Consider the following 13371-nt stretch of genomic DNA (forward strand, 5'->3'; position numbering starts at 1 on the left):
TTATTCTGATTGCATTATTCATCTTATGCTTGAAATTTAAAACGATTTCCAGGTAAGTATTTTATGCAAGAATGCAATCATTAATTTGTTTAATAAAACACACCCGATACATAATCGTAAAAACTCGTGTTTATTCGTGGTAATATCGTGTATCCTTCGTACAATTTCGTACTCATTCGTAAGAGTATCGTATAAAAATCGTCTTCCATCTTACCTGCTCATAGGAATATCTCAAAGCGTTCGTTACTTAATCGCCGAAATTCGTATATGAATCGCCACAACTCGTAGTGTTATCGCACAAACATCGTACATTGTCAAGCAGACATCGTAACCATCATTATTACAAAGAACACGTTGCTTAATTTCTATAGGCCTACACATACGCATAATTTAAACACGTGAAGTATATCCAATATGATTAAAGTAACAAAAATGTATTTATTTTGATGTAAAAGAACAATACAGTAAATAGCTATCATGAAAATACAATGATAATGTATTCTGTACATATCACCATTTACACCCTTTAAATATTAAATAAAAGGAAAGTAGGCCTACCTGATTAAGAAATTCATGTATAAGAATAATTATGAATAATCTATATAACTATATAAAAATCACTTAATTTCCATCATTTCTTCTTCAATAAATAAAATGCAATATTTACACCTTACAAACATACTTCACTCACAAGATTTCAAGGTTACCGGGTACTAAAGTATTGTAAAAAACTTTAAGAAGCAGTCATAAATACATGTAACTGTTACCTTGAACACATTATGGAAATTTTTTCTGAGATTATCATCAGAGAATCAGCATGGTTAGACTAGAGAATGAAATAAAATGTAATATCATTATTTCTTAGCCATTTTACAAATGTAAATGTACCGGTACATGTATTCAACTGTCACTGTTCCTTGCATTTTTAAGCTAGACCTCAGTAAGTGTATTTCTGTAACTTGTTCTTTTGGACCTGAAACATGTCTGCATTCTTGTAAATGTATCTAGCATCACTTGATCCATTGAAGTCCTGTTTTTACTGTACACATTGAGATAAATTCCTATCACTACTAGCAGTCCAGACCACACATACCTAGAAAATGGAAATGTATACTAGAAATTTACATTAAAAATACAAGAACTTGATATGAACAAGCAAGGGAAGATAACCCCATTAACTGTTACAACCCTCCCCTTTAAGAAATCTGGCCAAAGCCTTCCACAATATTTTAACTTTGATAGACAGCTTTATTCTTTCTCTTTTCATTTTAAAATTCTTTCTTATTCTTATTCTTTCGTTGAAATTCAAGAGCAGATTAAGATAATAATACTAATATACAAGACTAATATACAAAACTTTACATTGATTTTCATATCATAAGCATATGAATTGAAATTGTGATATATTTTAGCTTGTGCAATACATATGTAAGTAAAATATGTAAAGATCTAACTTAAAATTATCTTTAGAAATTTCTACTTGAAGATTTGCAAGAAAAATGGCAACACTTACTGGATTGTAAATGGCTTGGAGAAGAAAAGGAAGGACAGAACAATGGTTACAGCTTTTCTACATGTTGTCACTGGAAAAATAAACCATGCAATTAAATTTAATCTCTCAAACACAGCCTTCCACTCTCAATCTCTAATAATGCAAGGGAAAGTATACCAATAATCAAAAGTATACCAGTTCCAAGTAAAACTTACCTGTTACAGCTATTAAGGCTCCAGAGGCTTTTACTAGTGAAAGTACAAATGCCACTCCAATATATCCAGATATGGAAAATAAAAGTCCATAACCATAAGTTTGTACTGGATGCTGTTAATAGAAATGCCTTCTGTTTGAGTATTTATCATGGTATGTTTAAGAAATTTAAAAAATGGGTTTCAAAAGATTAAAATGTAATTCATGTATATAAAATAATATCTTCATAACATAGAAAGAATCTGAAGAGCCTTCTTAATACATATCCTGAAGTATGCATATACATGTTGGTATATAAAGTTTAATTGGTATCAACTTACTTGTCTGCAAAATTCAAATGCAGGGAAAAAATTTCCTGAGATAACTAACCCAACCAAAATGTAGAAAAATCCTATTCCATAAGAATAAAAGACCTACAATGTATAAAAAAAGGATATGTTTGTATCAATTAATGCACAGTGTTGAAAACTGGCCATATGATTTTAATACATGAGGCTAATACACATTTTATTGACTTACAATTTCTGTGTTAGAGGCTTCATGCTGCTTCATAGCTTTTTCCTGGACATTACCAATAGCACCATCAGCACATAGAGCCAAAGAAATTAAAATAACACCTGTAAAACAAAAATAACATTATCAACATTCAAATATCTATCTTGGTTAACAAATTATCTGCATAAAATAGCATGACAGACCCCTCTAGGATTTTAAATCTTGCTATTATTTATCTGACAAGTGTGCATTACATGAAACCATAACAAAAATTTGATGCTAATGATTTTATGATCTTGCAATTTCATTGCACTACTTTTTAAATTAAGTTAATTCATAAGTGAGCATTTCTGATAAAGTGTATTAAAGTTAACTGAATTCAATTTTTTGCAATGCTGTTTCTAATGCAGAGATCAGCAATAAGTAATTTATGCATTTGCAATTACATTTTTGTCATTAATTTCCAAATAAGCACATATTTTAACTGTGTTAATTTTTACATGTATACCCACCATAAGTATTAAAGTTGGGAGAAACGCTACTATCTGCTAGAGTAAATAATATCAGCCCAATCACCATACTGAGCATGGCACTGACATCTAAACAGTTGTATCGCCTTCCTACAAAAGAAATAAGATCTTTTTTTATATATGGGCTGAGCCCTAAATTGAACACTGAATATTTCAAATGATATGGAATACATTTGTATATTCTCTAGCAAAAACTCAATTTCAATGTTGTGAACTTTGAAAACAATTGTGCAGGTTTTTTTTCTGTATTGTGACAAATTTCAATATTTCACAGTGCATGTTCTAGTTCATTTAAAGGTACAAATGACATATTTACCGGGTATATAGCCTACATGATAAAACTATAACTACATTTAGTGTACATACCAGTAAGAAATATAAAAATTTGCATTGTGAAATCATTTTGGCAGTAGGCACACCTTGGGAAAAGTTGACTTTAATATGCATAACATGTTCCTGCACTTAAATTTATACATTTTTTAAAAGTAGATATGCCATCTTAAAAAAAAAAACTCTTAAGACTTATGTATGTATGCTTTGCACACCTCTCACCCTGAATAAGTATGCTGCCCACCATGACTGGTATTAGTTTACAGCATTTGAAGATAACCTGGGTGGGATAATTCAGATACCCAACTGAAGTATTGGAAAGACCCATGGTTGCAACAGTGAGAAAAGCCAGGAGTGCATATGTTTTCAAAGGAATTCTGCAAATTTGTTAAAAGGGCTTGAAATTTTTAACATGTTTTACATTAATGGAAATGCCAAGGTAATGAAAAAGAAATCAACATTAATAGAAAGGAGTTTTCATGAACTTTGATGATTAAGGCATTTAAGCAAAACACTGTACAGATGTTTTCAATTTTTGGTCATTTAAAATAATGTGTACATTTTATCATGTTATACATACTTTCTTGTGAAATTTTTCCTCACATACATTTCAAGAAGTCCAAATATCAAATAACAGAGGAACTGCACAAGTGTGAGATACCAACCAAATGGACGGAACTCCTTAAGCCTAAATATCAGCTCCTGGATAACAAAACCAAAGAAAATAAATATCGGTTATGTAAAACAAACATTTAGGCAACAAACATCTAAATAAATATCTTAAATGCTAAGCTTGGCTATGTATTTGGTTTGATGTCAAAGCTAAGCAGAATCTAGCTTATATACACAACATATGTACATTAATATATGAAAATTTTCCAACATGTTCGGTTAATTGAAATATGAAATTGAATAATAGAATTGAAGATATACCGGTATGTTTATAATGTCAAAATTAATGCCAATAAAATTTATTGTCTTGAATTTCAGGAACATACAAAATTTATTTAATTTTTGAAAATAGTTTGGGATTTTCAAGTCTTGCTTACTTCTTGAGCAGCATATTAAAAACTACATAAATTGCTAACTGTTGAAAACAGACATTATGTCCAATGGAAGTGTTATCAATGCTACTTTACTGTCAGTTATCTCTTATGATTGTATCACAATGTTTCTGAATTGATAATGTTATTTTTGCTTATATTGGTACATAAAATTATCCAACATAAAAACAACAACATTGCGTTAATTTTTAAAATGACATCTAACTGTTCAAAAATACTTTCAATCATTTCTGAATAATAGCTGAAATATATACATTGTAGTTCTACTGTATTTGGGATAAACAAGAGGCAGGGCTTACTACATGTAGCAGTATAAAGAATAAAGGCTTACAGTTTTGGTCAAACTTGATTGCAAATTAAAAACAGCTAGGTAAAGCAAACACAGAGAGGACCTTGGAAAAATGCAGGGCAGACCCAAAGCAAACAAAAAATTCTAAAGAGTGAATCCAACCTGATGTAACGAGAACTCAAGATCTACATTTTGGGTCTGCACTACAGTTATGCTGTTTCGTGTCAGTGCTGTACCTCTTTAGTCTTTATTAATCAGTGTTAATATCAATATTATTCAGTTATATTACCTGTAAATATCCATATATTAGATACGCTACAAATATGGCTGACGAAAGAAGTAGAAATTGAGAAGTCCGTCCAAAATCAGATATGTCAACAAACCATAGTTTTACTACGGGCCTATCCAGATCTTTATTGGTCTTGTCCACTTTTTCATCCATTTTTATAACACATGCAGAATCGACTGCAATTTTCTGCCGCAAAGAGTCACTTGCAGACATATATCTCGTCATGCTCTACACTTTTATGGAATTGTCATAGTGCAGAAATCATGAAATGTCCGGTTATACAGTAAATCGGCTTATCAACCCATAGATTTTTGGTTGTTGACGTGTCGGTTTTCACCAATCGTTCCCTGAATATTCGATTTGTTAATTAAAGCAAGATGGAAATAAGTGTAGAAGAAAAATAGAATGAATGTCGCATCAATATGTATTGCCATTTGATTAAACAATAAATAATAATCAATAAGTGAATTTTAACCGTTCTGAAAGGATTTTTGTTTGTTAGAAATGAAAGTCAATCAAAGTAAGAGTTATTTATAAAAAGAAACATGGCTGCTTCCATGAAGTTTGTGTTCGGAAATGCCAGGGATGTATTTTGTGTTCGTATTCTTTCTTCTTTTATTGTTTTCTTCTTTTAATTAGTTGAAATCATGTATCAGACCCCATGAAATAGATTCTTGATGGTTTAATTTTTAGAAAACAGATCAGTCGTCGGTACGAAGTGATAAACAGGCCCAGCAAAATCTCCTGATTTAGGAAAAGGCTATGAAAAAGCTTTATAGTTTAATGTAGCTATTCAGAATAACTTGGTAAAACTCTTTGTATGCAGTTTTTCATAAAAATGTTAATTATTAGAATTATACAACAAAATCGCAAGTTCATTACCACTCATATTTATACCACGCACCATTAAAAGGCAACCCGAATTAAAATTTGTTTTAACACTGCTGCTTTAAAACACTTTTAATCAAAAATTGTATTTCTATTGTTTGTGTAACTGTCCACCAACTTGTAAGCACTGAGGCATGGATAAGTATGATTTCATTATGTATTGTGCTGAATTATTACCAATCAATTGCAATTATACGTATCTTGTTTACCATAACTGATCTTCTTTATATTTCATTCAAGAAGTAACTGAAGCAGTGATTTTTCTACACTAAATTTGGGTCCGTATATCGGCCCTTTCCCCTAGCAAAAATTACTGAATTTTTCCCAAATTTATCAACATTTTTTCCCAATTCAATCAATAGAATTTTTTTTGCACATCGATAATGACGACCCGAATTTTTTTCGTACGACTTGGCAAGCCTCCATTTATTCTTCGTCGGTCAAGCGCTCTAATATATGCCATAATATATATTAGACCTTTCAAGTGCTTTTTAAACAATGATGTAAACGTGATTTGTGAGACATTGTGGTGTAATGTCGCATAAATCGAAGTATTACGTTAAGAAAATTAAGAAAAAGAGGGCTACTCATGGAAAAAAAAAAGAAAGCATCATATTTGTATTTGCTTCTGTTCATTTTATTTTAATTTGCATTTGATTTTCATCTTGGCTACAATATTTATACTGATACTGTTTTTCCCAATTTGATCAAAATGTCAATGATTTTTCCCAAATCAATAGCCACAGGACCCTTTTAAAAAATGTAGAAAAATCACTGTGAAGTCATGGATCAATATACCAAAAACTTTTAGAACTTTAAGTGGAAAAAGAGACACAGTTTGATGAGTAATTTTTACATGCATTGTTTACAGAACAGTTCAAAGTTGAAAACTATTACTGCACCAAAGTACAACTTTGTTTACATGCTGAAAAAATTCACATTCAATTTATGACAAAACAGCTAAATCAAGCTATTCCGTATAGCTTTATCAAGCTATAGAGCTTTTGCAAGCTGTGGAACTTTGTAGCTACCCAAATCAAGAGATTGTACTGGTAATTTGACTATCAGCAGAGGTGTACAAACTTTCTCTTACTATATATAAGGAATCTATATCCTTTAATTAGTTCTAAGATTATAAAATGATTATTGAATTTAAATTGTAGAGAAAACTTGATTCTTTGGAAAACAACCATGATTGGAAAGAAATATTCCAGTCAGTTTGTGGAAGGTGAGCACCCAGAATTTTTTTTTTTATTTAGGGCATTTCAAAGATTTCTCTTTCAGTTTCTTTGTTTCTTTAATTGCAATAGAAATTAAAATCTGTTTAATATTTTTATTTCATTTGTTTAGTGAAGCTGAGAAAAAATTGGCTGTAGATCAGGCATTGCGAGACAGCATGAAGGATGTAGTTGTAAGTCAATGTCAGATACATGTATGGATTAAGGTCAGATGACACGTTCCTCGATCGTCTTTTTTTGTATCTCCTTGTAATAGAGAGTTCCAATAAAAATTGTTATTTTTATAATGATTTTAAAATGATTAAAATTTACTTCTATATGCATAGATGGCCAAGTGGTTAGAGCCGTGGCCGCTCTCTGCCAGGAGCGTAGGTTCTAGAGGTTGTGAGTTCAAAGCCCGGCCCAATACAGTGAATTTTGCTGTGCTGTATTATTTATTTATTTTTATATCAGCAATTCAAGTATATTTCAAGAAGACTATATAGGAAATTGCATTCTCTGGTATTTTGCAGAAATGCCTGGTAAGATATCCTAATTTTTTTCAAGAAAGCTTGTCGGAGTAGTAGTTAACTATTAACAAATTCTTGGAAATTGCTATATAAAATTGAGGAACGTGTCGTCTGACCTTAAAATGTCTAGTTTGGAAAACGAAACATCTACTTCCCTTCAATTTACAATGTCAGAGCTGAATTATAATTACAACACAGGATAGTATGTATTGACAAAGAAAGTACTATATCACATTTCTATTTGGAAATAATTTACAGATGAGGGCGGATGATTGTGAAGAGTACAAAAAAGTCATCTTACATTCCATAGAAATGGCAAAGGAAGGTAACCAAGTTCATACATCAATATTTGGGAAGATTTAAAAAAACAACAAAAAAAACAGCATTCAAAAAAGTTCTTTGATTGGTTGATGTAAGTGTATTTTTGAAAGACTTTGTACCACAGTATATTTTACCTGAGTATAGCTTAACATATGATTAGCTGAACTAATGATCATTCTTGATTTGGAAAAAAAAAATAGGAATCAACTTGTGTCTCTATTTCACTCTTTGTATTCATTAAATCTCTTTTTATTTTTCTTTGCATAGATTTGTGTTCTGTAATCATGCCATTCGTCCTTCTGTCTGATATATTTGACTTGATCACATTGAGTCAGTGTGAAATTGTCTTCTACTTAGTGGAGGAGAAACTACCTGTGTGGAAAACAGTAAGTGGAGGCCACTCTCGATTATTATACCTTTACATCGTCAACTGTACTCATATGAAATATAAAACTCATATGGTAAAGACCATTTGCTCAAATAATTTCACATAACATGTCATATGCAACGCGGTTTAAAATTCACATAAAGTGAAAAAAACTTGATATTGCATGAAGCATGATTGCCAGTCTAGTTCTTTAAGGGTAAGTGACATTGGGATTTTTTAATTTATTGCACTTGTGTTTTTTTGTATTTAATATACATGTGGTTTTTACTCTACACATTATTGTTAATGGAAGATTATTATTTTTTTCCAAAATAGCATAACCCAAACTTAATATTTTTGTTTTTGCAGCCACTGTTTTATGATTCTGGGAAAAACTATCTTTTGAGGATGTGCAATGGTAAGTTTTTGTTTAAAAAAGGAAAAAAAATCATGATATGGATATTTACTGGCTTCATCTAAAATGTTTTGCTTAGTTAATAATCAGTGTTTGTTTTTTATCTGTAGATCTGCTCAGAAGGTTGAGCAAGTCACAGAATACAGTTTTCTGTGGGAGAATTCAGCTGTTCTTGTCAAGATTGTTCCCGTTGTCAGAAAAATCAGGTAACTATTCCTCGTATTCAGGCATCCAGTTTGAAGTATGCTGTAAATGCAATGCAGTATATGTAACATAAACAAATTGCCTCATTTATATCATTTATTTTATTTTAGCTTTGAATCTCATGAGTCAGTTTAACCTCGAAAATGTGACAGTGTTTTCCACAAAGTCAGAGGAAGTCAAGCCCAAATCTGTATGTATCATAGCTTGTAAGAAAATTTAATTTGAAAATTCCTTTTTTGATGATTTATTATGTCATGAGGTTTTTTTCAGCATGATATTTCTGATGATGTCATGGAGGTTGAAGAAGGGGAAATGGAAGATCTCACAGGGTAAGGGCATTACATGTACTAACATTGGAAAAGAGTACAATGTGCCTTCTTGATTAGTTTAAATTATCTGAAATAATTTATGGTTCTATCATTTGACAATTTCTTTAAAATTGATTGCAGGTCAACACCAGTTGATTACAACTTGTACAGGAGGTTTTGGGCACTTCAGGATTACTTTAGAAAGCCTACACAGTGTTATGATAAAGTCCCTTGGAAAGCATTTCAGCAGGTCAAGTGTCTATATATTTATAATGTTGTATTTAAAACAGTATCAAAATGTTTTGTTTTTGATCACTTGAATTTACCTCTTGGTTTTCAATTGCACAATTTACACACGGTATACACAGAAACTCAAAATGCTGCAAGTACCGGTAACTTGTTTACCTGTTTTCATGATAGATATTTCCTTTTTAGAATGCTGATGTAGTACTGAATGCCTTTGCCAGTGCAAAGCTGGATGACATGAAATCATCACGAAGGAAACTAGATTTACCTCGGCCGGCAGACACAAGAGCATTCTTTGCCAAATATTTAACCAGTGAAAAGGTGAACATTAGTATAGATACATGTACATATAGTTTAGCTGTTAAAATGTCTCAAATATACATGAGTAAGTTAACATCTCTCTATTATGGGGGAAGGAGTTTCATTATTTCATAATGATGTACATCAATAAGATAACAAACATGTTTTGTTTTATTTTACTCAGTTGCTGGACCTGCAATTGAATGACAGTAATTTCAGAAGATATGTGCTGGTTCAGTTCCTCATCCTTTTCCAATATTTAAACTCACAAGTTAAATTCAAAAGGTAATAAGTTCCTGCATTACATGGTAAATACTTGGAAGGCCTATCAATTTTATAACATAATGAATTTAGAATGCTATGAGGATTATTATCATTGGTATCCCATTGTATATACCCTTTACTGAATTCTTTTCTTTTCAAAAGTGCCAGTCAAAATCTTTCTGATGAACAGAATCAGTGGATCAAAACAATACAGGATAAAGTTTACCAGCTAATCAGAGAAACTCCTCCTGATGGAGAGCAGTTCTGTAAGATAGTGCAGGTATGTTCCACCATCAACTGTTCTGTAAGATAGTGCAGATATGTTCCACAATCAACAGTTTTCTGTGTTTTTGTACCTGTATGCATTAATAAACAAAAATGTAGAGCATTTCTGTAAATTAATGAAATTACATGTTTATCATGTAGCTCAAACTATTATCTGTACATACAATACATGTATTATACATTTACATGTAATTTGTTTGTTTCATGTAAAAATGTTTTAAAAGATTCCTTAATTGATGTTGATTGTGCATAATTATGCATTTTAACCCACAATCTGAAGCAACAAGCAAAATCAAAATTTTATGTGAATGTTTTCTGTCTATTGAATGTAGTACAAGTACCAGGTATATGTAGGTGACATATTGTTTTTGAAATACATGTACTGGTATATTACATATTCTCAATATGCATACATAAATGTATTGCTTCCATATGTTTTTGTAATATAGCATATCTTAGCAAGAGAAGAACACTGGAATAAGTGGAAAAATGATGGATGCCCAGACTTTGCAAGAAAACCTGTTGCAGAAGACACAAAAATAAAGTCTAGGTAAGCAAATGTTTGTTGTTCGTGTGATGGTCAGACCGGTTCGAATACCGGCGCCTGGCTAGCTCAGTTGGTAGAGCACCTGACTAGAGATTCAGGGGGGCCCGGGTTCGAATCCTAGTCTGCTCCGTAATTATTTCTTCCATCCCATTGCATTTGGTGCCGTGACCAACCCCTGGAACTGAGAGGTTAACTCCTGCTAAGGGAAGAGCCTGGGGTGATCTTGGGGGGCAAAGATCATTTAAGGGGGGAAATGTGACGGTTCGAATCCTGGTCTGGTCCGTCGTTATTTCTCCCATCCCATTACATTTGTATTAAAAATTGCTTTGAGTAAGATCTTGGCCTTGGCACTATTTCTGCATTTAATGAGCCAAAAGACATCTTCAAAGTCAAAGATTCCTGATCCACTCTGTTCGTCACAAAGCAGAATAGTTGATCAGAAACCTTCATCTTAGGAACAATATTCAAGCTATTGAGCATGTAGAGTTTTCCATGCTTATTATTAAAATCTTACCGACATAGTGTTCATTTCATTGACAGAGCAAAAAGACGATGGGTAGGAGATGATCTTCAAGCACATGGAGGGAAAATTATCAAAATGGGCAGTGCAGAGCTCACTAGATTATGGAACATCAATCCAGATAACATGGAAGCCTGCAAAGCAGAGAAGAGGTCAGAAATAATTACAAATATCAAAATAACATTTCATTCCAATGCATGATCACCTTCGAAATCTTTTTGGTTCAAGATAGAAAACTTTAAGTTTCACATATACATTTATTTCTTTCATCTTTCTTGTATCTGATTCAACTCAACTCCTTTAAAACTTGCCAGGAGGTATGGACACATAAAATGATAAATTTCAATAATTTATCATTGTTACAGGAAAACTTCTTGTTAATTGTTTTCGATGTTTTGTAGGGTATTTTTACCTTCATTAGAAGATTTCTTTGCTGAAGCCATGGAGCAAGCTGATCCTGAGGCTAAAGTTGAGGAACAGTACAAGTAAGGTTTTCATACTGTTGTCTGTTTTGTATTTTATCTGTGATATGTTGTAAATTGACATCTTCCCATTTATTTCATCTATTGTATCATACTATGTTAATAGTATTCCATATATTAATTTTCAATTTCAAAAAATCAGTGCAAACATTTTACATTGAATGCATTGACAGTTTGCTTATGATAAATACCAGTACCTGAGTTGCAACCTAATATTAATTGTTTTCTTCTCATGTTTATAGAATGGTGAATAATCCTGTATTCCAATGGAAGTCGCTTCGACTTCTAGCGAGACAAAGCCCCCATTTCTTTGGTCAGCACCACACTCCTGCCATGCCTCTCCCTCAGTACTTGGAACTTATGCTAAACAAGATAGCACAAGAGTTGCCATCCACAGGCTCCAATGGAGATGTAGCACCAGAGGGAAACAATGAGGAAATGAAGACAGAGGTGGGAGATGATGAGGCTATTAAAGAGTCCCAGGAAGTAGAAGATGAAGAACTCAAGGCTCAGGCAGAGGAAGCAGGTATGAAAAACAGAAAAAATTAATGTGGAGTGGATAAAAGCTTTTTGGAAATTTTATTCATGAACTTAAATTGAGTACAAGAGAGAAAAGGAATGTTGATGTTAAGAAAGAAAGGTAAATGATCTTGATGTTGTAATAGAAGAGGAGGATGTCCACAACTAGACTCAAGCATGGGACCCTTCAGTTTGAAATAATAATGCTCTACCGACTGAGTTAAAAAGTTAACCCAATAGCTAGTGCAGTAGGAGCACGGCAGTACTAAGCCTATTACATCTACCGTAATACAAAGACATGAAGTATTTGAAAAATCAGTTGTTTAAGGTCTGGGACACCTCCATATTGTGACATACTTTTAATCGAAATAAACAATAAAATCATGCAAAGTTTTATGAACTTTTTCTTTCTCGATATTGTTATATACCCAACAGCGTAGCACAATGGGTTAGATCTGTAAGTCATGAGTTCAAATCCCGCTGGGTCTTTTAAAATTTTTACCTTTCCAAGACATTTAAAACATTTTTTTGGTCAAATATTTTTGAATATGGAAATTTTAAAACTGCAAAAGTATTTTAATAATAATGTTTTTTTTATCCAAATTGATATCGACAGGTGTCCCATACCATTTAAGTAATTTTTACGGTAGAATTCAAATAGTCACAGTTTTTCCAGAATTTGTTTTATATTTATAGGACGAGAAGAAATACCAGAGGACATTCTGTCAAAGGATCAAATAGAACTTGTTGCTGAAAAGCTTGGTGAGGACTGGAAAAGGCTTGGCACAGAGTTAAACTTCCCTGAAGATGACATGAGCTATTTTGAGACAGAAAACAATGAACAAGTAGCTTGTGCAAAAAAGATGTTGACTATTTGGCAGGTAAATATTCTAAAGATCTAGTAAATAGCATTTACCTTCCATTTAGATAAAAAGCAAATTTCAAAGCTCATTTTTTAAAAATACCATACATGTATTTGCTTGAATTATACAGGAAAATGAGGGTGATAGAGCAACAGCTGGTACCTTAAAGATAGCACTGAAGGAAGTGGGGCTGACCGAAGTGATAGATGCTGTGTTTGGATCTACATGAAGCACTCTATTAAAAGGACTTTTTGAAAGAGCATTTGTAAAAATGAACTGCTCTTATTATCTAGTTTCAATTCAATTGTAAAAATTAGTTTTATTTTCATGTTGTTATCAATGGATTTTTGTTCATCAGTCAATATGAATCCAATTACATGTGAAATTTAGTAA

General features: G+C 32.2%; 2 protein-coding genes across 2 annotated transcripts; one reads left to right on the top strand and one right to left on the bottom strand.

The window, feature by feature from the left end:
* Positions 1–719: 719 nt before the first annotated feature.
* Positions 720–5061, bottom strand: LOC105338778 (adenosine 3'-phospho 5'-phosphosulfate transporter 2). Its single transcript, XM_011444038.4, has 9 exons — positions 4703–5061; positions 3641–3762; positions 3283–3437; positions 2713–2820; positions 2225–2322; positions 2026–2118; positions 1708–1819; positions 1514–1583; positions 720–1093 (listed from the first exon to the last, which is right to left on the bottom strand). Exons 1-9 carry the CDS (start codon positions 4925–4927, stop codon positions 931–933), a joined length of 1146 nt encoding a protein of 381 aa, XP_011442340.3. The 5' UTR covers positions 4928–5061; the 3' UTR covers positions 720–930.
* A 138-nt stretch (positions 5062–5199) lies between these two features.
* On the top strand, positions 5200–13208 carry LOC105338779 (THO complex subunit 1). The gene is made up of 19 exons (XM_034456742.2): positions 5200–5298; positions 6754–6818; positions 6941–7001; positions 7596–7662; positions 7926–8044; positions 8395–8443; positions 8551–8646; positions 8755–8834; positions 8915–8973; positions 9094–9202; positions 9388–9519; positions 9683–9783; positions 9925–10042; positions 10497–10597; positions 11135–11266; positions 11516–11599; positions 11839–12122; positions 12812–12996; positions 13109–13208. Exons 1-19 carry the CDS (start codon positions 5248–5250, stop codon positions 13205–13207), a joined length of 1992 nt encoding a protein of 663 aa, XP_034312633.2. The 5' UTR covers positions 5200–5247; the 3' UTR covers position 13208.
* Positions 13209–13371: the final 163 nt, after the last annotated feature.

Source organism: Magallana gigas, chromosome 7 (genome assembly GCF_963853765.1).
Source record: "Magallana gigas chromosome 7, xbMagGiga1.1, whole genome shotgun sequence".
NCBI lineage: Eukaryota > Metazoa > Mollusca > Bivalvia > Ostreida > Ostreidae > Magallana > Magallana gigas.